The sequence below is a fragment of the Bos taurus genome, chromosome 12 (genome assembly GCF_002263795.3).
Source record: "Bos taurus isolate L1 Dominette 01449 registration number 42190680 breed Hereford chromosome 12, ARS-UCD2.0, whole genome shotgun sequence".
In the NCBI taxonomy this organism is placed as follows: Eukaryota; Metazoa; Chordata; class Mammalia; order Artiodactyla; family Bovidae; genus Bos; species Bos taurus.
In genome coordinates, this window is record NC_037339.1 from 74533005 (window position 1) to 74556863 (window position 23859).

Here is a 23859-nt window from a genome sequence, read left to right on the forward strand (position 1 = left end):
GCTTTCTTGTTCTGAATCTTGTTGGTTTTTTCAGATGTTCACAGTTCTGCCTGTAGAACAGTGATTTTCTCTGTGATGGCCTCTATCCAGACTGCCTTCCAAAACATCTTTTCCATTGGCCATTCTAAACCTCTTCTCTCCCTACAGTCCTTTCCACGTTATTTCTAGTCGCCCGCCACCAACTCACCATTAGCCCTTTATCTCCTGTCACTTTCATACTTTTAATCCTGAAACATAAAATGATGAAGAACAGCTCTTTATTGGCCAAGGAAAATGTCATTCATTGTTCCTATTTTAAGGGTTAAATACTATCCCATTTTCTTCCAAATGCCATACTTGTAACTCAGAGCTTTAGAATAAAACGTTTTGTATTTGTTATACAAGCCTTGGGGATTTACCTATTGTGCTAAACATAGAAAAGGGGTATTTCTTTTCTTTTCTTTTTTTTTTTTGCATTGGGGCTATTCCTTTGACTTTATTTTCATAGAATTCCATCATAAAATTTTTAGATTTCTTACAACAGTTATCAAGGAACAGGAAGATTTTCTCATCGTGGTCTAAATCAATCACTATTTATTATTATTTCAGCTGTTTAAATGAAACTATCTGCCCAAAGGATGGTTATAAGTTACAGATATGATCTTACTTCTTACATTCCAAGCAGTTCATTGCTATTTTGTAGCTGTTTTTGCTATTTTTAGCTATTGTACTGTTCTAGCCACGAGTTCCACCTCTCATTAAGTGGGTTGGTCACTGATTGTAGTTAAAAGTACGAATAGAATTATTAGATAAAATTATTTTGATACCCGAGGACACCCGATACCCTTTAAAGGGTATTTTCTCAGTGTAATCCCGGTAAGTTGTTTGCCATAAATTGAATAGAAAACTCAAATGTGGTGGAAAACAGAATGGAAGATAAGTTAGTCATTAGAAACCATACGGTGGAATGAAATGGAAATTTGAGAAACCTACTCTTCAAATTCAAAACGTGTTAAGTTTGGAAGCTTACTGCATATTGCCAGATCCACACTAGCAGAGTGAAGAGAAAAATTGAGACAATTATCCACATAATTCAGACAAAAAATTAAGATCCAAACCCAAACCGTTTTGCCTAGATAATCTTGTGTTTGAATATTTTTTTGCCTGAATTGTTTGTCTCAGTTTGCCACTTCATTTTGTTAGGCTAGATCGTCATTAAAACTTACGTTTATGAAAGTTAAAGACGTATTTTTTTTCCAACTTGGATCTTATACATAGTGCATTCATTATTTTATATTTGAAAACTAACTTATCAGAAGTTCTTCAATCCTGTGGCCCTTGAAAGTTTTGCATTTTTTTCTGAAGCAATATAAAAATGCTTATGGTGTGTATGCAAGCTGCTGTTTTAATTAACTTTCCTGAATTTCAAACATCTATATTTTACTCTCTTATATGCTTTTAACTAAGGTATAGTAGATGCATTTTTGCTTCAATACTAATTTAAGGTGTAATATTCATTTCTTTAGAGAACATTTTTGTTGTTGTGCATGCCTAGTGTTTTGTACGTTGTATATTGCATTCAGAATATTTTTTTCCTTCTCACCTATCCACAATGCAATGCCGTTCCCATGATGCACCTCTGCTTGCTGTTTACCTGTATGTTAATTCGCTTGAATCCCATTGGCCCACTGCCATCATGTGCTCGCTGCCTGTTATTAAAAGACTCAGTCGACTGCCAAAGCAATGAAGCGACCTCTCGAAGCATCTGTAGACCTGGTACTTTGACCTTTCACCTTTCGCTTTGCATGTAGCTTTTCAGAGAACCATCGAGATTTGTATTACTTGTAAAATATCGGTTGCAAACAATCATTATGTTTAATGAGAAAAATTCAATAAGGTGTTTAGCCATCTCATTTTCATATGTAATATGTGGAATAAATTAATCCTAACAAATTTTAATACCTTTTCCAAAAGAGTGAAGCAAATTTAAATTACTTGGCTCGTAAAAAATGCTCATGATAATCCTAATTAACCTTTAAATTCAAGAAATTGCCATTTTTAGTTAAAGAAAAGAATAGGTATTAATATTCATAACACAAATGCTTCCTCCCCCTCCCCCCCTTAGAATAGTTTAACTCATTTTAAAAGCTGAAGTCATTTTTCGCTGTTGTTGCTTGATAGTTTTTCTTTTCCTTAGTTAAGATGCTACCGTTTTGGGGTTACCGAAGTCATGCTTTCGCTCGCAATAACAAGTTCTCACTCATTCGACATTGCCGCTGTTTAAATTAAGGTGCATGGCAGAGGCATCTCCTTAGCTGTCATTTTTTAAAAGTCTGTTGCGATTGATGATCTCTGTGGACACTGAAGGTGTGTTTACTTTGAGTTATACATGTCTTATCCGATTCTTCACTTCTAGGCCTTCCCTCCTGGTGCTCTTCATCCTTTACCAAAGAGACAAGCACTTGAAAAAAGCAACGGTGCGAGCACCGTGTTTAACCCCAGCGTCTTGCAGTACCAGCAGGCTCTCACCAGTGCGCAGCTGCAGCAGCACACCGCGTTCATCCCGACAGGTGCGTGCCCTGACAGCTCCAAGTCCTGTGTCCGTGTGCCCTCCGGTCATGTGCTTTCTTTCTCATTCCTTTAAGCTGTTTGGTGGCATCTAGTTTGCTTTTTCAAAGGTACGATAAATACAGCCTGAAACTTGTCATTGTCCTAGCTATCTAGATAATTTACCTTGCTTGGGAAGATAGCTAAAGACGGTTAGGATTCTAAAGCCAAATATTCTGTAGAGTTAAGTGACCGACTGAACCTATGAGAAGCAAATAGCAGTTAGGGCTTTGGGTTTCTCGTATTTACACAAACTGTGTAAAATTGTTTATGTAAAGAAGACCTCTTATGTGTGACATTTGAAACTTGTCATTAACCCTGAATGACCTAAAAATAGCAATTCCAGTAAATACTAACCTTTTTTTTTTCTATTCCTATTCAGAGCACTAAAAAAACAAAAACAAAAAAACAAAATGAGGCTATTCAAATTAAAGCAATCCTCTACTCATATTTTTACATCCATTCTCTCTCTTTTGCCATCCTTCTCAATTTCCACCAAGTTCACAAATATAGAAACCTCTTATCCTCAATTTCTAAGCCAATGCCTGATAATAGTAGGTGCTAAGGTGCTTAACTCTGTCGTTCTACTAAGAAATGAATTCTATTAATCATAGAATCTTGAAGGTTAAAGGAGTCTTAGTGATCTCCGCATCCAGTTGATTGTTTTACAGATGAGAAAGCTGAGGCCCCCCAAATGTGAAGTGACTTCCCAAGGTGGCAGGACTAATGAGAAAAAGACCTAGAACCCAGTTACCCTGAGACCAGTTTGATTTACATGACATGACACCAGCCGGCCTCCATATGTGGAGGCCAGAGTCCTCTTTTGGAGTCTGATGTAAAACATCAGATAAAAGTGAAGAAGCAAAAATACAATACATGCCAACCCACCTCCATGTTTTTACCCATTTGCCTGACCACAGACCTATATACACGTACAAACACAAAGATTCACCATAAATGGCTGGGGTTTTGACCTTTTAATCTGAGCTAAACGCAGGGATAATATTTGCAAATTAAACTTTGCTAGAGGATCCAAAAAAATTTTTTTTTAAAAAAGAACCAGGAGTGATTTAAGCTTTAGTGAGAAGACTGTCCATTGAATTCTTAGTTTGAAGTCAAAATTTTCATCCTGTAATAGTGACTTAAAGGTCAATATAGATGAATAACAATTTTATCCTAAAGAAGCATTCTGATCCCAATCCACTTGGGCGGACTTTTCAGGTTTCTTACCCATTTTCTTAAATACTGTAGCATATCTGGAATTAACATAGGAGGGAGTTGAATAAATATTTCTATCCTATTCTTCATATAAAATCTATACTTTGAAATGAATTATTATTAAGAATATTTAGATTGTAGTAAAAATATCAACTGTGTGAGTAAAGTGGTTCTTAGCGAACAGTTTTCTTAGTTTAGTTCTCTTAACATAAATAGACTCACAGACCTATAGAGTGAGTCTCTAAATCAGTAATTATCAGGGCTTCGCTCTTGTCCGAATACAGCCCTAATTGGTTGCAGTTGTAGCACAGCAGTAATAGTACTTGTAATCCACTTGATGTCACATGTTTATAAAATAATTACTAGAAGGTAAACTTTTCTTGAGGTTCTGTGTGGTTTCTCCAAGTGTCTTATTTTATAGACCTCATCACTAGATGTTTTAAGGGAGAAAAAAATATGGAAGAATATACTGAGGGGAAAACAGAAAAAGGCAAGTCTGTTTCTGAAGACTGGGTGGTAATGCCACCACCATTTCCTGGGAATGCCTCTGAAAGCCTGGAGCTAAGCCATGCAAAAGACTGAAGGCCTCTAACCCATACTTAACTCTTCCTCTTTTTGTCAAATCACTGGAAGAACTCTCATTTAAAAATATTTCACCTGGAAACCACTTAAAGACTGCCAAAGCAAGAACAAATAACATCCCTGTTTTGCCATGACCTGATTAGAGTTGGTAAGACACGTGTAGAGGGCCCAAAGGCTGTGCTGGGTGCTGTGGTTGTGCACTTCCGCCCTCTGCTGGACTCTTTAAGAACTGTTCAAATGTGTCCAGCAACCCTCTGTTGAGTGAGCTTTGGGAGCCAAACAGTGGGTCCTAGTCCACTTAATTCTGTGCTTTAGAAGTATTTACATCTGTAACATGATATAAATATAGTGAACAGACATGTGGATCCCATGCTCTGAAGTGTATTTCAACTTCTGTGAAGTTTTCACATGTTTCTTTTAAATGATGAAAGAATAATTTTATTAAAAGGATTTTAGCATAAGTCCTGGGCTTCCCAGATGGCTCAGTGGTAAAGAATACGCCTCCCAATGCAAGAGAGGCAGGAAACTCGGGTTCGAGCTCTGGGTCGGGAAGATCCTCTGGAGGAGGAAATGGCAACCCACTCCAATATTCTTGCCTGGAAAATTCCATGGACAGAGGAGCCTGGCGGGCTATAGTCCATGGGGTCTCAAAGAGTCAGATGTGACTGAGTGCACTTGCAAACACACACACACACACACACACACACACACAGCATAGTCCATCCCTTAGTTAATTCCATAACAGAAAATTCAGTGTTTATTTTCCTGTAGTTTTTATTTCAGCTTTCTTTCTCATAGGCCACATTTTTAGCCTAATTTAAGATGATAATGATGATAATCAGTCTTTGTTAATCATTGTTGTTTTAAATCCTGCAAATTAAATGATGATGCTCAAAACTTTTTTTGATGATGCTCAAAAAAAATTTTTTTAATTGGTAAATGAAGGGCTCATTACTTTTAAATTAATTGATTTTTCTATAAATACATTAACAATTATCATAAGGATGAAACAAAAAGTGTTTATGTTCTCCTGGAAGTTATGCAAAGAAAGGTCATTCGCAATGAAGTTTTTAATATACTGCTAAAATTCTCCCATTGATACAATGCGACTTTGAATTTTAGGAACTCTGCCTCCAGGCTGGAGAGATACTAATATAAAATATTATGCAAAATATGGGATTCTTCCCCAAACCCATGGTAATATAATTATCACCCTGGTTGATGCCCTAGCACATTGGCAGTGAGTGGGATTTTTCCTTTTTTGATAGGAATTATTTTAACCTAGTGGTTATACTTTTCCTTTGCTCTGTTAAGAAAGTGACAAAAACCACACACAAAAATAGCAGCATAATAATTCTTGACATTTCTCTGACAGGTTTATTCTGAGTTCCTGTAAGTGTTCTTATCACATTACTCTTCAGGATAGTTCTGCCAGTGGAAGGCATAATTATTTGCATTTTGCAGATGGGAAAACTGAGGCTGTGCTTATGCTGCAAAGTGGAATATATGATTCATGGACGTGTCCCGATAATCCTACTCAGAGATTGTAGACTTGAAATATTTGTACAAGTGAAGCAGAAGACGTTTGAAAAGTCTTTGTTGATAGAATTAATGCCTTAGTGAAATGCTTCTACCAGTCGGAACAGAGATGACCCACTGACTCTCTCATTGACTTAGTTCATTAAGTTGGAAATAGAGAGTAAGTAGAACAGGGAGGTGCTAGCACAGACCTTCCCTGATGATCAGAAACCATGCTCTTACATAAGCTTCTCACATATCTTGATGAAAGACTGGTCAGTGTTTAGTGGAAACGCTATGTATATAACCACAGCAGAATGTATTTATCCTGTTTAATTCAGCAAGCTGTTCTCGAACACATGGTCTGTTCTGGGTTCCAAAGGAGTAGGAGTACCCAAAGGAGTTCAGAACAAGGCAAAAGTCAAATCTCATGCAGAGCACCGTAGGGAATTGGAGAGTGAAGAAGAAAGAAACAGTGTATTTGGCCATCAGATCTACAGTAGGTGGTGGTGACAAACGACATGCAGCAAGAAAGACTAACTTTGGAAAGAAAGACTTTGCAAAGGAGGAGAAATGCCCTTAGGACTTGGAGAGGAAAATTCTACCAGTGGGGGAAGAGCATCCCAGGCAGGGGGATGAGCATGGATTGGGAAGAGTGTGTTTGAGGAATAACAAATTGTCCGTTGTATCTCTAGTGTGACATACTGGAGAGGCTGTGTTGGTGGGGGGAGGGTGACAGTGGGGTGAAAAGGCAGAGATGGGGCTTAGAAAGAAATCAGGAGAAGAATCTGACATTGAGTAAGATAGCCACACACTGCAAAAATCATGTGTTTCAAATACTCATATCAGGCTTACCTGGTGGCTCAGCTGGTAAAGAATCCACCTGCATTGTGGGAGACCTGGGTTCAATCCCTGGGTTGGGAAGGTCCCCTGGAGAAGGGAACAGCTACCCACTCCAGTATTCTGGCCTGGAGAATTCCATGGACTGTGTAGTCCATGGGGTCGCAAAGAGTTGGACACGACTGAGCGACTTTCACAATGTTTGTATCACTTTTGGCCCCATAGAGATGCTCATCACATTAATTTGGTTGAGTGTTTCAGCCACGTCCTGAACTGAGGCCAAAGGATAGGCACCCCCTAGCCCAGTATGGCTGCAGGAGCCGCTGTTGATGGTTTGCAATCCCGTGACATTTGTGTGTGTTCCAGGAAAGCCCATCCATGTTGGAATGTAAAAGAATAACGTGAAATTTCTAAAGGAGTAACTTTGACTCCAGCCATAGTTGACTTAGTTGACTTTGAAATCATTCACAAACTGGGTACTTTAATGAATTTTAGGAACAAGTTGCTCCCAACACACTCTCGCTGGCAGATGAGAACATTCACTCAATTAACTGACTGCCTACTGTGTACCCCATAGATGTAGACAGACATGAACCCTGCCCTCCAGAGTTTACAGCAGAAAAGGAGGGGTGGATTTCAATGAGCAGCCATATAAATGTATAATCAAAATTTTTATGAGTATAATGAATGAGAAAGTAAAGAGTTGAATAAGGTTTAAAATGGAAACTGATTTCAGTGGCATGTGAAGATAGGTAAAAGAACAAGTGAACAGTTTTTGGAAGAGGCAACATATACTTTAAGACTTGAAAATGGGATAAAGATGATTTTTAGGCAGAGGGCTTGGGAGAAGCCCAAAGGCAGGCCAAACGTGTGATGAATTTGGTTCAGAGAAATGAGAGGCTAATCTGTCTGGAGCTTGGTGCCAGGGGGAAAGGGGTATAAGATGCGCTGGGCAAACAGACAGAGACTAGACCATGGGAACCTTTATCCTAAAAGCAGTGAGAAGGCAGTGAATCATTTGCAGCAGAGAAGTGAACAGACCTCTATGGGGAAGGTTTACTCCACCAGCAGAATGGAGCCTGGACTAAATGGGGATGAGAATGGAGGCAGGAGGCCCAGTTAGGATGTTACTGCATATCCGAGCCCATGTGTCATGGTGAGAAGTGGCAGTGGAGATAGACCAAGAGACAAACAGAAGGTGCATTTTAGAAGCAGAATTGCTGTGTCTGATTGGTGAGTTGGACCAGGGAATTTCACAAGGGAAAGTGATACCCAGAAGAGCTTTCAGTTTAGGCTACGGCTGCTACATGGACGGTGATGTGTCCCATCTAGCGTGTCTGGAGGTGCAGAAATGGGTGCTGTGGGAAATGCCTGGATGTATTAAATTTGAGATGCTTGTGAGGTCTCCCAAGTAAAAAGTCTGGATAAGCAGTTAGATGGAATGACCTAGAGCTCAGGGGAGCAATCTGGGAGGGATACATAAGTTTGGAAACCTTGAGCTTGTAGATTATATTTAAATCCTACATTGAATGATACCATGGAATGAATGGTATACTAGAAGAAAAGTGTGGAGTAGCTGAAAAGGAATCAGTCTGAGCCCGAAAAACTCTAGTGTATAGAGATATAGAGTGTATGTGTTTGTGTGTGAGTCTCTGTTATCAGAAAATCCAAGAGAAAGAGAAAAGAGTGGTTTATTACAGAGAAGCCAAGTGCTAAATGTTACCATGACTCAGGAAGTTAGATGAAGATGGAAGTGCTCCAACTGACTGCAGAAATGACTTCGCAGTTTGAGTGGAGAGGTGAAAATGAAAGTCAGATTGGAGAGGACTGAAGAACAGATGGGGTCAAGGAAGTGAAAGTGTATGTGTAGGTAACTTTCCAGAAGTTTCATTGTGAAGAAGGTTAGAAAGGTACGGTGTCATGAACAGGATTTGGAGGTGCTTGTTATGTGTTTCCGGCTGGATGTATTAGCACATGTTTGCTGAAGAATCCAGGAGGAGCCCAGTTAAATAGCCTCTTTTTCTGACTAGTTACTAATATTGGCCTGATCAAAATATGACTGAGCGACTGATCTGATCTGATCTGATCTGATCAAAATACAGATCAAGCCAAAAGTCTCCCTCAGGTGTGATCAGTTCAGCAGAGAGAATAAAGACCTACACATCTCAGAGTCTTTATCTAGTGTCTCAGAAGGCAGTTGTAGAACCCTAAGTGGATATACCTACTTTGATTAAAAACTGCTTCTCTGGCAGCCACATGACACCCAATCTTCAGTTATCTAAATCCTTCCATTACCTTGATTTTCAAGGAGCTGAACCAGAAGTAGATAATTCCTTTTAATACCTTTCTTTTTTTTTTTTTGGTATTCCACAACATGCTTTATATTCATGGTCAGTTTTCTGATTCAAGTATATTAATAAGACCATCCACAGATAAGACAGCTATTCCCAGGGAAGGACTGAGATCTAGCCCCCTCCTCGCTCCCTTCTACCCACCGAGACACCTACTTGAGGTTTCCTAGGAGTTTCGCCAAAGGTACCCCTCAGGGGTCACCTAGTAGCAACCGTAACAACCCCCCAACCCCAGTCCTGTCCCAGCCCCAGTTCTGCAGTTTTGCAGAGCCTCTGCCTAAGCAGTGCTTAGTTTTACGGGAAGTCACCGCTTCTTTATCATAATGAATCTCATAACAGAAAATAGATCACACATATCCTGGTCAGCCTGTCAGGGGAACCTCTTCCTACATTGAGGGCTTTCAAGCAGCAATCTAAAATTCACCCGACCCGCAACCCTTTGATTTGGAGGGTACAGAATCTTAATTACTGTTTTTATTTTCATATTGTCATCGACACAAAACATTCTACAATCACACAAGCAAACTCTTGATGCAATAAGGTCAGCGTGATCTAGTGAATACCAAACCTGACCTGGATTTTAGGAATAGATTTCTATTTCTAGCCTTACCCTTGACTCCCACGATGCATGACCTTGGAGTAGTTACTATGCCTCAGATTTTTCATCTGTAAAATACCCACTTCCTGCCTTGGAGGAGGAACTGGAGAATGTCTGTTAAGATACTGTGAGGTCTTAGAGAAAGGAGACCGCCGCATGATCACATGTCATTCTTATTTGAGTCATGTTGATGGAGATGAATCCATAGTATGAAAGGCAGCGAAGAATATCGGCTTCAAATAAGTCAGATATATCTGTGTCCGCACTGAAAATGTGAATGACTCTAAAGACTGTGTTAACTAACCCTACTTATTTCTGGTTGTGCTTCAATCTCACTTTGAATGTTAACTCTAAACCGCTAACCTGTTTCTTTCCCTTTATTCACTTTTTTCCACCTACCATTGCATGACACGCAGGGTCAGTTTTGTGCATGACACCCGCTACCAGTATTGGTAGGTTCCAACCTTTTTTATTTGTCTTTTATAGTATGTACAGTACCTTCACTTGACTGAGATTTATTTCAGAGATGGTAGATAATGCTGTAGGAACTGGTAGATCTGAAGGCTTATTTGGCTTTAGAGTTAACGTTGAGGTTTTAAAATGTACTCATGTACTTAAGAAAATGACCGTTTTAATGTGACTAGAACAACCACTACAAGACATGAGACCACAAGTGCGAGTCTGCTTTTTAATGATCTGTATTTTGTTTCTATTTAGAGTTTATACGGTTTAGTGTAAGGGGGAGAAAAAGCTTACTTTATCAGAGAGGCAGGCTAATTTCATCAATGTTTTAAAGTTTCATGTGGTGTGCCTTTATCTCCTCTTTGCTGTGTGTTAGAGTTATCAGAGTTTCCCAGAAGTACTTATTTTAAAAGATTATACATGGATGTATTTTGAAAACAAATGTCACAACTGCCTTGCTTTACTATACTTTTTGATTTTGTGTTGATTTATTTGTAATGAGTATTTGTACCTTACTATTCCCATAGATGTTAACTTTTAATAATACATACATAAGTTATCCCCACACTTCCCAAAGCCTTGGTACAAAAATCTGTCTTAAGGACATGTGGATGAGTTCCATTTACAGTAAAGAAAAATAAACCCCATTGGTAAAATCTGCCTGTCTATTTCACAGTGTGAAATATATATCTGTTTCACAGTGTGTTAGAAATTACATCAAGGCCATAATTTTTGCTTCACTGTTTATGGACCCAAATAAACCACAACCCCAGTAATTCCAGTTCAAACAGGCAGCCCCAAATTGACCCCCAAATTTCAATTTAACTGCAATTCATTCCAAGAAAATTCTGACTTGCCAAATTAGGCAAGTACATATTGAGGTTCTGATGTTTTAGAATGATGATTAAAAAATGAATATCATATATTCTTACTTCATTTGGATATTACATTTTGCATTTTTGGAAGCACCCTTTATTATAGGCACCACAGGCTCTGAATTGGGAATGATCTATTGCTAGAAGTAAAAATGTTTATAAATACATCAACCAAAGTAATCTGCTTTGGCCTTTCTGGGAATCACTGATTATGTTTTAAAACTTCCTTTAATTGTACTTGTAATAAGCTATTTTCCCTTTTTTATTTCTCTCCCATGCTTCCTTGCTTTGCATTGTGATTGCATGCCATCTGCTGGTTTAACCCATGATGGCTTGCTGCTCTGATATTCACCATGCCAAAATACCACTTCTATTACCATAATGCTACACCCTCCTGTTCATTGCTCCCATGGTTCCCCTCCTGAAAGTACCCATGATGCACAGCGCTACGTCAGCCACTGTCTCTGCAGCAACAACTCCTGCAACAAGTGTCCCCTTCGCAGCAACAGCCACAGCCAATCAGGTTTGCTCCTTTTAAAGCTTTCTTTCACAAATCCCAAACTCTAAATGAGTGCTGATATTTAAAAAAAAAATTCTCGGTGAGAATTTTTTTTTCATGTTTATCCATCAAATTTTATTTTTTTGATTAGTTTATAGCAAGCATTTATGGACAGGTTGCACTTATTTAGAGTTAACATTTACTGCAAATAATGATGTAGCTATGTTTTGTGTTGCACTGTTTGTTTTCGTACCTAATATTGTGTAATTAACCTGACAGGCTTACATTCCTTTTAGTACAGCATTATGTATCCAGTGGTTTGTGAATTGTCACAGGAAAAAAAAAAAAAAAATGAGAAAAGCATGCCCGGGGGTGCTTCAAAACTGGCTGTATTTGGATTCAGTTCATTCAGACCCTGTTATCTGTTGTAGGGGAAAAGAAACATTCTCCTCTGAGGAAAGCCTCCCTTTTTCCCTTAGTGTCAAATCTGAGGTCTGAATGATTCTGGTTAACATTTCACCTTGGTCTTGTGTGCTCCTCAAACTCACTTGGTTCCCAAGTGAGAGCCAGACGGTACTGGAAGCAGAGTACCGGCCCACCGAGTTCACAAAGGCTGGATATAACCGATAAAGGGGCGTTTAATTCTTTTGGTTTAATGCATGTGCCAATAAGACCATGGATGGACTGTTTCTCAGTGAGGGCCAGTTGGCTGTTTCCTGTCGCCACGGGCTGACTGTAACCCTAACCCCAGCCAACCAACTTGCAAATGTGTGCGCTCAGGGTCCCAGGAGAGGAGTATGAGCGTCAGCTCTCGCTTGCCCGGAAAAAAAAAAAAAAAAGTCAACACTTGATTGCGCATGTGCTCCCTTCACAGAAGCGCCATTTTGGTTTTGTTCTTAGTGTAGCGTTTTGGGTTTTTTTGTTTTGTTTTGTTCTTTAACAAAATCGACTGTACTGATAAAAGATGACAAGAATTATAGGAGGAAGGGACAGGGGAAGGTCCCAGGGAATGGAAGAAATTGGGGGAAATGTCTGGGTATAAATGGCAGATTTCAAACTCTATTCTGCAGGCGGGAAGGGCCGATTTACACTTCCTTCCTTGTTTAAGTTAATAAGCGTTGCCAGAGCTGTAGGTCTCATCACTGAAAAAACAGGTGTGAGTGCCCTTGAATGAAGAAACGAAGGCAAAGTCTGTGAGCTCCCCCCGTGTGTTCTGAACGGTGATAGAGCAGAAAGGAACAAAGGCGGGAGGGAACAGAGGCCAGGTGGGCACTCAAGCAATGCCAGCTAGTGACGGCGCCTCAGCTCATCACTCACCACCTCAACAAGCCAGCTTCCCTCTCAGGAGAGCCAACTCGGCCTCCAAACAGATGTAACAAAGAACATCACATCAGTTCTTAGCTGGAGAGTTTTGTTTTTTTTTCAAACGATAGGATAGGAGAAGGGAGAGACAGTGTGCGTCCTTCCATTGTTAGATTCAAAGCTCCTCTTTTTACTTGGTCCTTCATAGTAGGGGAACTGGAAATGTTTCTTTTATGTCTAAGTCTAGCCTTCTTGAGCTATGTTTTTGTGATTTTTGACAGAAGTTTTGCTGTAAGGTCCATTCATAAGAAAACAAGTTTCAAGTGGAACATAGTTTTGGTTACAGTGGAATTTAACATTATATTTTATGGCAAGTTAAGCACTTTTAATACAGAGAGCTCTTTCTTGGGAATAAAAAGGAAGTCAAGATAAATACTTTGGAGTTTTAGGTTATGTCCCTTTATTATGATAAATTCTTGATCCTGTATCATAAATATTTTTGCAACCTAGTGATTTTTTTGGCCCCATTTAGTAGAAAAATACTGAGAGATCACATGCCTATGTGTAAGCTCATGTATTTGTGTAGGGAAGAGGCCTAAGCTATTCATAAACTAAAATATATCACTTCTCAGCATGGTGTGACTGCTAAAGGAACTAATAAGTTAACTTCAGTTAAGTCCAAAAAACTAAAATTACACACCTGACAGTAGCTTCAAGAATCCTAGATTCTGTGCTTTGCAGTTTATCAGATATAATCGTTGCCGGACTTCAGTGATGACAAAGAGAAATCCTTTAGTGGCTCTTGATGAAGTTCTTCTTTCACAAGAACATAACAGAAAAAGAACTAATAGTAAGCATACATTCTCAGATATGATACTCTTAATATATTTTCAACACGTTTCAAGGAGCGGAGCCACTACAAAAGAACGTGAAAATTCTTTTAGTGCCCAGGAATTCAGAATTCAGAGAGATTTCTAATGACTATGAAATGGCAAGTTTTCATCTTATTAAGATTTCACACATTAAACTTACATTGAATCATATGGATGTGAATTATGTGTTGTTTAAGCAAAATGAATCTTGTTTGCTTGCTTGTGAAAATAAGATGAGAACTGGATGGCCGCTAAGGTCCCTTCCAGCTCTTGAGAGTCAACAAGCCTGTGGTTCCTTAGCTGCCATGCTAGGCCCAAAGCATGAGATGATAGAGGTAACCATTCACTTCTGCAGGGGATCTTCCCTGACCCAGAGATCGAACCTGGGTCTCTGCATTGCAGGCAGATTCTTTACCATCTGAGCCACCGGGAAAGCCCTAAACACACAGAGAAGAAAGGGGTGCTGTTGATTTCAGAGTTCAGTGCATGATAGACATCCCTTCCTTCTCTTCACTGAGCCATCTGTTCTTAACACAAAACATGTGGGCTTCCCTGGTGGCTCAGACAGTAAAGAATCTGCCTGCAATGCAGGAGACCCAGGTTCCATCCTTGGGTTGGGAAGATCCCCTGGAGAAGGAAATGGCAACCCCCTCCAGTATTCTTGCCTGGAGAATCCCATGGACAGAGAACCCTGGTGGGCTGCAGTCCAGGGGGTTGCAAAGACTCAGACACAACTGAGCGATGTAAACATGCGGTAGGGGTTTCACAGTATTTTAATTCATTGGACCAACTGTCAGTTCAAATAGTTCAACTCTCATAGGTATTTGTAATTAGATACAAGTCATTCACAGAAGAAGAAGAGAGACCAGAACACCCCGTGACGGCTCCTCCAGCCCAGGCTTCCTTTATATGTCACCCCATGGTGAGTCAAGATGAACCAACAGATTTATAAACTCTACCCTCAGGGCTGAATCAAGATGCCAGCAGTGAAAGTTTTAACTGAACTTAGACTTGCAGTTTCAAATTAAATGACAAGAAAACCGAAATACTTTGGGGAAATAGAGAATAATGTTTTGGTTATTTAGCTCTGGGAGTAGATATAAGAACAAAAGTACAATAAGCAAACCTACCAATAGCTATCTTCTGTTTCAGTTAAGTTCTTTGGGCCTTAATATACAAGTTATACAAATAAGATTATTTACAAATTATGTAGATGTATAAGACACTATTCTAAGTGATTTCTCTCTCATATAATACATTTAATATTATATCATATATTTGATATCATATGAGAAAGAATACATATGTATAGGATACACACAGTCTTACTATGGTGTTAACGATTATTGTTGTCCTCATTTTATAGATGGTGGACCTGAAACCAAGGTTAACTACCTTAGTCAAAGTTAAACATCTAATAAATTGTCTTGCTAGAATATGCTCTTAACCACCTTGCTGTACTGCCTCTCTCTATAATTACAAATGAATGAAAGTCACTTATTCCACAGATAAAACTATCTCTAAAGTGAAACTCAATAACAGCAAGCTCTGTTGCTTTAGGGAAAAATGAAGGAGTTCTGCTAATGCAGGTCGAACTGAGGTGAATTCCAAGCTGGGGAGACGGACTGAATCTGAGCAGAGCTTCAAGCTAATTATGTAATAGCCAAGTCATGTTTAGAAACTATATACAAGTTGATGTATATTAATTATGATATAGAACTATTTATTAATAGACTATGTAGTATTATACCCAGTGAGTAGACTGAAAATTATGAGTAATTTCTATGCAAGTAAGATGAGAACTAAAATGAGAAGTGGAAAGAAATTAGTCATTAGTCCTAGTGAAGCAGATTCGGGGGCTGCTTTTATGTGAATCACGGCCCTGGACTTTAACCCCAGCCTCTGCCGTTCATCTTGTAAGTAGTATGATGACAAGGGAAATCAGAAATGAAAATGCAGGTACTATATAAGCCATTCAGTTTCAGTCCACTAACAGAAGGTCAGAATGTATAAATCTCTAGATGCCTATATTGACGCCAATTTAATCTCAGAGTGTCCAATAAAAGAGGTGAGGTTCACAGCATAGTAGGTGGATTATCTCATTTTTGTCATATTATAAGACATTTTATTAATAAAATGAGAGTAGAGATTGATATCCCTCCAACTGGAATTATTGTGGTATTCTACTGTGTCATAACAAAAGACCTTGATGCTGCCAAAGACTGAAGGCAAAAGTAGAAGGGAGCGGCAGAGGATGAGATGGTGAGATAGCATCACCGACTCAATGAACGTGAGTTTGAGCAAACTCTGGCAGAGAGTGGAGGACAGAGGAGCCTGGCGTGCTGCAGTCCACCGGGTTGCAAAGAGTCAGACACGACTGAGTGGCTGAACAACAACATCATGCTGTCATTGCTTTATTGGTAGTATTTTTCTGCTTCAAAAATACATTCTGTTTCAAAGGAGGAGAAAATAATTTCCAAGTGAATATATTTTAAATCTTAGTTTCTTCATTTATATACGGAGATTATTCAGCTTACCTAATGACATCCTTGAAGGCCCAATTATATTCGGAGTCTTTCCCTGAACCCCTGCAGCTAGAATTTCTTTTCCTACCCTCTGAATTCCACAAGGACTTGATCGGCATGTCCCTTAAAGCGTCATCATTAGATAGACGGAATGACAGCACAGATGTGCAAAGATGGGGAAGTATAAAGCTTAGTTGAGAAAAACTAACAATCCAGTTGGTTAGAGCACTGGTGTCTGGGAGTGGTGACAGCATAGGAGTGTTGTGGAGTGTGCAAGACTTTGACGTGGAGTCTGCAAGACTTTAAACGCCAGGGTTAAGGGCTCGGCCTTTACTTGGCCATTAAAAGTTTTTAAGCAGGAAAGTGAGAGGACGCAACTCTAAGAAGAGCAAGCAGATGGATTCGAGGCAGGAGAGTCTGTGGAGCCCAGGGAGAGCCTTCAATTGGGACAGTGGCAGCTGGCAAGGGACGGACTTTGTCCTGCTTCTGCCTGTTACATGGAAACCCAGTGGCTCAGTAGTAAAGAATCTGCTTGCAATGCAGGAGACTTGCAGGAGATGCGGGTTCGATCCTTGGGTTGGGAAGATCCTCTGGAGAGGGAAATGGCAACCCACTCCGGTATTCTTGCCTGGAGAATCCCATGGACAGGGGAGCCTGGTGGGCTACAGTCCACAGGGTCACAAAGAGTTGGCCAAAGAGAAATGTAAGAACGATCTCATGCTATGGCAAAACCTGGTCAAGTAAATGTCACACAGCAGAAAAAGAGATTGGGGCCAACATGAAAGGTTGCCTGCAGGAAGTTGATCTTCTGTAGGACCTGAATTCAGGGATACCAGTTGGGTGGACTCCCTGGTCAAATGCCTCCAGGGTGCTGGCTCCTAACCTGTGGCTCCCCAACCCTGACCTGAGTGAGCCCTCCCGGGTCTTTATTCAAAAGAAAGTGTCCCTTCAGATCTGGAGTGAATACGTGTTGTCTGTATGTCCACAGTTAGAGCTGTGCAGACATGTAGCGAAATGATACATCTAATTCATTCTGGGTCATGGGTCCATGCTAGGAAGACAAATTCTTACATATTGGATATTAGGAATATTTTAATGGAGCACCCCATGCACTGCTTTTAAAGCTGGTTAAATCAAATTATATTTCTGGCAAGATGTTAATAACACTAATCAAATCTCCAAAAAGTGCTGGTTGGCATTTAAAATTAGGACCTTGAGGTCTCGTCACATCTTTTGAATTCTCCTCCAAAGATTAAATCCATTCAGCTGGAAACTGGCCTTAGGAAGAGTTTGTTGAAAATTAGTTAATAACATATTATGCATTCCTACAGCAGAAACTAGTATAATATTGTAAAGCAATTATACTCCAATTAAAAATAATAATAATAAAATAATACGTATATTCCTAGCCCTTCATTTGTTAGGATATCTCATATGTCAGAAAATCCCCATTTTGCAAACATGTCTGGTAATGTTTAGTATATATAATCATCAATTTCAGTCATATCTTACCAGACAAAATAATTACATGCAACCAGATACATATATTATGCTTTATCAGGCTTGTTACAAAGTACTAAAGAGAGATGAGAAAAGTTTAAGAGCATCAGAGTTTACTTACTTCTCACATATAAATGTGAACACAACTTCAAAGCTATTTGTGTACAGAGTCTTGAATATCTATATACAGAGTTATAGTAAATCACCCTATCCTAACTAAGAAATCTAGAAAGGTCAGGTCATGTTTTACTTAATCTCTCGTCTCAGAAAGTTTTATAAAACATCTATTATTCAAAGCCATCTGTTAGGACTATATTCAGACAAATGTAGGAGGCATCAAACATTCCCCACTGTTCCCCACTTGACCTATTTGGAGCCTGTGTTTTTTTCACAAGAAAAATCTGGGTTCTGCAAGGCCCCAGTGTGGGTGAAGCAGACCCCCATCAGCTCCCTCCCCTGAACCACAGCAGAGTCACCAGCCTCCCTGTCCGGATGATCCAACTGTGACTCACTCCTTTCTCACAGTTTGCTGGGTCCCAGGAACAGACGACAGAAAGCCCCTGGGCCCCGAGTATGTTGCGCCCCCAAAAGGCCTGGACAGCAACTATCTAGATCCAGCCCTTGGGAATTAATGCTGGGGCCGCGACACCCGTCTCAGCATCACGGTGCCGCTAAAGGTGTGTGTCGCAGCTTCTCTAACTTTGTGCTGATGTTCTAACTATGGAGGAGGGCTCAGTTTCAGTAATGGATTGGGATGCCTCAAACGAAGGAGAATTGCCATATCAGATACTTTGCAGAGAGAGGGAGTGACTGCGTGTGTGTGTGTACGTGTGCGCTTGTGTGTGCATGTGTGCGCTTGTGTGTGCGTGTGTAGACAACAGGGTAGGGGGAGAGAGGAGGAGAGAGAGGGAGACTGATTGCTGTATATCTTTTAAAGTCAAAGAGCAAAACAATAAGAATGGCATTTTTGCGTTCATTTAACGCCACTAGTTAAAGCTGCTTGATCATTAGAGTCTGAATTCTATGCTGCAGTGTGGCTGGTGCACTGGAATCCAGACTTGCTGTGTGTGCATGCCAAGTTGCCCAGTTGTGACAGACTCATTGCCACCCCATGGACTGTAGCCCATCAGGCTCCTCTGTACATGGGATTCTCCAGGCAAGAATTCTGGAGTAGGTTGCCATTCCCTTCTCCAGGGGAACTTTCTGACCCAGGGATCGAACCCACGTCTCCTGCATTGGCAGGCAGATTCTTTACACTAACACCACCTGGAAAGCTCTCCAAACTTGCTGCTGCAGCTAAGTCACGTCAGTCGTGTCCGACTTTGTGCCACCCCAGAGATGGCAGCCAGTCTGGTCAAAAAAAAAAAAAAAAAATGCTTGAGGTGCAGGGAAGGAGAGGTGGGAGGGCTGCTCCGTATGTCTTAGGAGGAACTGGGTCTATGAGAGCCATATAGAGGCAGATTCTGTGTAAGAAGTCAGAAAATAAGAAGAAGAAGGAAAAAAGACCTTTTATTTTCCTGCCTCAGAAGCAGCCGATTTGCAAAACTACCATGAGATTTAATTAATATATGTATTTGCAGATTCTCCAAGGAAAGGCTAAGTTATATAAGTGTTGTGATCTAGTACATTTTCATTTTTCATGAATAATTTACACCTCATGGTGAGAAACTTGGGCAGGATTCTTTTGTATATAGCACCTAAAGACATCATATCAGTTCCAATTTCGTGCAGCTGAAGAGAAAAATGTCAAGGGTTCTTATGTGGAACTTGGCTGCATGGTGGATCGTCCTGCTTTTATTCTACCTCAAATCCCATCCTCTTTTGCATTTTGATGGAATTGGGGGGGGAATCTTTTCAGATTGAAAAGTCATATTCCCAGTAGTACTTCGGCTTTTGTTGACCATCCTAAAAGTATGCTCATTTTTCTAACTGTAGGTTTTCTCTTTTGAGATAAATATACAGTTCATCCTAGAGGTGTGTTTCCTTCCAGCTGTAGCTGTGCAAGGAAAGAGAGGGGAGGTGCAGTGCAGGAATTTGGATCCATTGCCAAGGGTTGAAAGATGAATGGGGTCTCATCTGTAATACAAGTTGCTATGGACAGAGTCAGTTTTTGATTTATAGGTATTTCTCTTCCCAAGTTCTGCCGCTGCTGCCTGCCTGCCCACACTTCTACCTGCATGTCTGGGGAAGTCGTCAGCCTTGCTGTGTTGGTGGATGGAGAGGAGAGATGCTTTCAGTCTCCCGATATAGAGCTAGCCTGAGTGCCACTACCCTTCCTGGGTATCTCGCCTCCATGAGTCAGGGACAAACTGGCATTAGATGCGGCCTCTTAGACCCTCCTAGCGTTCCCTCTGGGCACATCGCTGGAGGCAGTGGCTCCCAAGGTCAAACCTGTCTGAGTCTGCTGAACACGCTGGAGACACAGTGTGGCACAGTGCTAATGGCACCTAGGAGTTTCCTGCCCAGTCAGATGCGAAGCAATCAGACAGTGTCATAAAGGGAGATCATCAAGTCCTCAGATTGAAAAACATAAGCTGCATGGCAGAACTTTACTCCTAAAGTGGGGAGGGGATCTTGAAGGATGTGTCAGAATTAGATAAGGAGCAGGTGAGCTGTCCCTGCCAGAGTGAAACGTAAGGGGGAGAGCAGGGAGTGGGGGAGGGGCAAGGAGGGCTAGCGTTATAAACGCACTGGCATCATGCTTTGCGTGTGTCCTTATAGTTAGCCCTATCAGATGGGTTCTGTTCTTCCTCTTTAGCATGGGAAGACATCAAGGCTCAGATTTTGCTGTGACTCTATAATCAGTAGAAGGGCCTCCCTTTGACCTCAAGACTCTCTAACCCCGAGGTCAGTGCTTCCCCTCATGCTGTTTTCTTCCCCAAGCCTGGAGTTTCAGAAGCAGTCTCAGTCTTTACCCCACGATAGATGCAGACAGAGCAGTTCTTACTGTGTCAGGTCTAAAGCGGGGGATGGGATGGCTCATGCACTGCATGCAGTGAATGAGGGGGTGGAGCAGTAACACATGGGCAGGACTGGAAAATCCTGTGGAGCAATGAGGAGGGGTTAGGGGACTGAGGGCCTTGAATGGCAGGCCGAGAGCAGGGCAGCAAGACGCTAAAGGGGGGCTTTGCAAACCCCCATCTACTGGACGTGAGTGGGAAGGTGTGAGCTGGGGTAAACTGAGTGCAGGTTAACTGGTGAGAAAGCTGCTTCATTGATAAAGTGATGAACTGGGATGGAGAGAAAGATCCTTTTCTCATGTGTGGGGGAGGCTGAATACAGTCATCCCTCTGTATCTGCGGGGCATTGGTTCCAGGACCCCAAATGATACCAAAATCCACGGCTGCCCAAGTCTCATAAAATGGTGCATTTGCACATAACCTATGCACATCCTCTCTTAGACATTAAATCATCTATGCATTACCTAATGCATCATAAATGCTATGTAAGTAGATGCCAGTGCACAACAAATTCAAGTTTTGCCTTTTGGAACTTTCTGATTTTTTTTTCCAAATATTTTCTACTTGTGGTTGGTTGAATCTGTGGGCACAGAGCCTGTGGATACGAAGGAGTACATGCGCTCAGTGCCCAGCTGTGTCCCACTCTTCGCAACCCTGCGGACTGGAGCCCACCAGGCTCCTCTGTCCAGGGGATTCTCCAGGCAAGAAGACTGGAGTGGGTTGCCATGCCCTCCTCCTGGGATCTTCCCGACCCAGGGATCGAGCCCAGGTCTCCTGCTCTCCTGCATCACAGGTGGATTCTTTACCACTACACCACTGGGAAGCCCAGGAAGGCGGACAGGCCGTAACTAAGAAAGTCAGGAAAATTCAGGGAGACATTTCGATCCTTTCTTCTCCCAATGGCTCTTCCCAGCTTCTGAGTATCTGTGGATTCACCAGCTTTCTGGTCCCTGCCACATCAGCCTTCTAAAAGGCATCTCTCCCCAAGACTTACATAAAAAGAGTGGTTCCTGTTGACACTTGCTCACTTTTATTTGTATTAGTGTAGAAGTGTTGGTTGCACAGTTGTGCCCAACTCTTTGCGACCCCAGGGACTGTAGCCCGCCAGGCTCCTCTGTCCGTGGGATTCTCCAGGCAAGAATACTGGAGTGGGTTGCCATGCCCTCCTCCAGGGTTGATTTGTACCATAAAGAACAAATGTGCTAACTGGTATTTTCTGACATTGGTTTATGAGAAACTATAGCTCATCTAACATTTAGTCTCCATCATGCCTCAGCGTTGTGTATAACATGCTGGAACTTTTGGTCTGTTTTAACTCTAGGTGATGAAGTTATATTATTATCATCACCCTCCCCTTGCTCAGAGTTTGTGTCGATGAGCTTCCTGTAATCAAGCACAGAGGCTCTTCACTATTTGATGCAATACATTTCTGGAAGCAGCATCATTAAGCTGAACATTGTAAAATGTCACCCATTTTCCCAAAGTCACTGTCACCTCAGGCATTACAGATCTGACCTAAGATCTGCATCAACTTCATCGAAGCTACGAAAGGCTTTAAGTCCTGTGAGCAAACTGACCACAACCAGGCCATCCTTCTACAATAACAGAAAAAGGGAATGATGGTGCAAGTTACATTGTAATTTGGAGCAAGTCCCCAGTTCAGCAAGGTGGCTTATCCAAGTCCCATAAATAATAAGAGAACCATGACTGGAACTCGATTGTCCCTGTCCTGCTTAGGGTAGTATTTTTTCCCATTCGCCACACTGTCTTCCTGAGAAAGTGCTTTAAATGATCATTAAAGGGCCCCCAGTGGGTTTCCCTGATGGCTCAGTGGGTAAAAAGAATCTGCCTGCAATGCAGTAGACACAGGAGACGAGGGTTCGATACCTGCGTCAGGAAGATCCCTGGAGAAGGAAATGGCAACTCACTCTGGTGTTCTTGCCTGAAAAATTCCGCGCACAGAGGGGCCTAGCAGGCTCTAGTCCATGGGGTCGCAAAGGATTGGACACAACTGAGGGACTAAGCACACACAAAAGGGCCCCCAAGTACTACAGAGCATACAGACAGCGCAGAGATGACCCAGGCATCTCCGTTGTGCTAAGCTTTTGTATGAAGTATTCTCATTAAAACCCCCAAATGGCCCTGGAAGGGAATATTCTTATCCCCAGTATATAGATAAAGAAACTGCAGTTTTGAGAAGCTGAAAAGCGTATTCAAGATCATCTCTTAAGTGGCAAAACCAGATATACAACCTTCCGTAAGCTCCTAAGCTTCCATTTTAAAATGAGGAAAAGGACCCGGAATGGTGAAGTGACTCATTCTAGGTTACATAAGGGATTGCAAACTGAGAACCCCAGACTTAGTCCTCTCTCTGTCCCTCAAACCACAATCCAGCATAAATATGCTACCTGTACCTTTTTTTGAACAATCAATAGATTTGCTTCCTCCTTAAAATTTAGAAAGGTTTTGGAGGAATTAAAAACATTAAAGTCGATTCCTTCTATTTCTCCAAATATCATCTCCAGTAGTAATTTCATAACTTTTCCATTAGTCGTTCTTTCAGTATTTGTCATTGTTATCCCAAAATATTTGAAAGGACCAGAGAACCACTTTAGTTATGAAGATTCGAGAGGAAAGGAATTGCTTGAGTCAGTTCCAATTGTTCATCTTCTTTTCTTTTCTTTGCTCTTCTCTGACCCCTGTAATGTTAAGGTTGTTCTTGAACAAGGAAAGAAGTTAAAATAGGGTAGTCCAAGTAGTTTGTGAAGAATGAGAAGAATACTCCATTGTACTCCTTTGCCTTGGAAAACTGTGTTTAAGAATTGCTTTCTTTTTTTATTTCACACAAGTTCATAATCTGAGTTCTCTTATTTTTACTACTATGTATGGGGACCTGTATCAGAACAGGTGAAGGTTTAAAAGTTGAAGAATGATGTTTATGAGACAAGACTGGGTGTGGAGAATTGTCCATAAAGAGTAGTCTGTTCTGAGCACAGTAATCTAAGAAATGTAAGTACATGCTCTACCTTGTCTAAAGGGTTATATTCAGGCTTTTTGGCTTAGCCTAAGAAACGACCTGATGGCTCAGAGGGTAAAGAGTCTGCCTGCAATGCCGGAGACCTGGGCTCAATCCCTGGGCCCGATCCCTGGGTCGGGAAGATCCCCTGGAGA

General features: G+C 41.1%; 1 protein-coding gene across 14 annotated transcripts in view; it reads left to right on the plus strand.

Moving 5' to 3' along the window:
* The window catches only part of MBNL2 (muscleblind like splicing regulator 2), a 161795-nt gene that overhangs the window by 122218 nt on the left and 15718 nt on the right, over positions 1 to 23859 (plus strand). For 4 of the 14 annotated variants that reach the window (XM_024999890.2, XM_024999889.2, XM_005213938.4 and 1 more), the window contains 4 exons: positions 1702 to 1755; positions 2396 to 2549; positions 10110 to 10145; positions 11459 to 11553. In XM_024999890.2, coding sequence (XP_024855658.1) covers positions 1702 to 1755; positions 2396 to 2549; positions 10110 to 10145; positions 11459 to 11553 — 339 coding nt within the window. The remainder of the gene's footprint in view (positions 1 to 1701; positions 1756 to 2395; positions 2550 to 10109; positions 10146 to 11458; positions 11554 to 23859) is intronic. The other 10 variants (XM_024999895.1, XM_024999894.1, XM_005213944.4 and 7 more) reach the window with 5 other exon arrangements.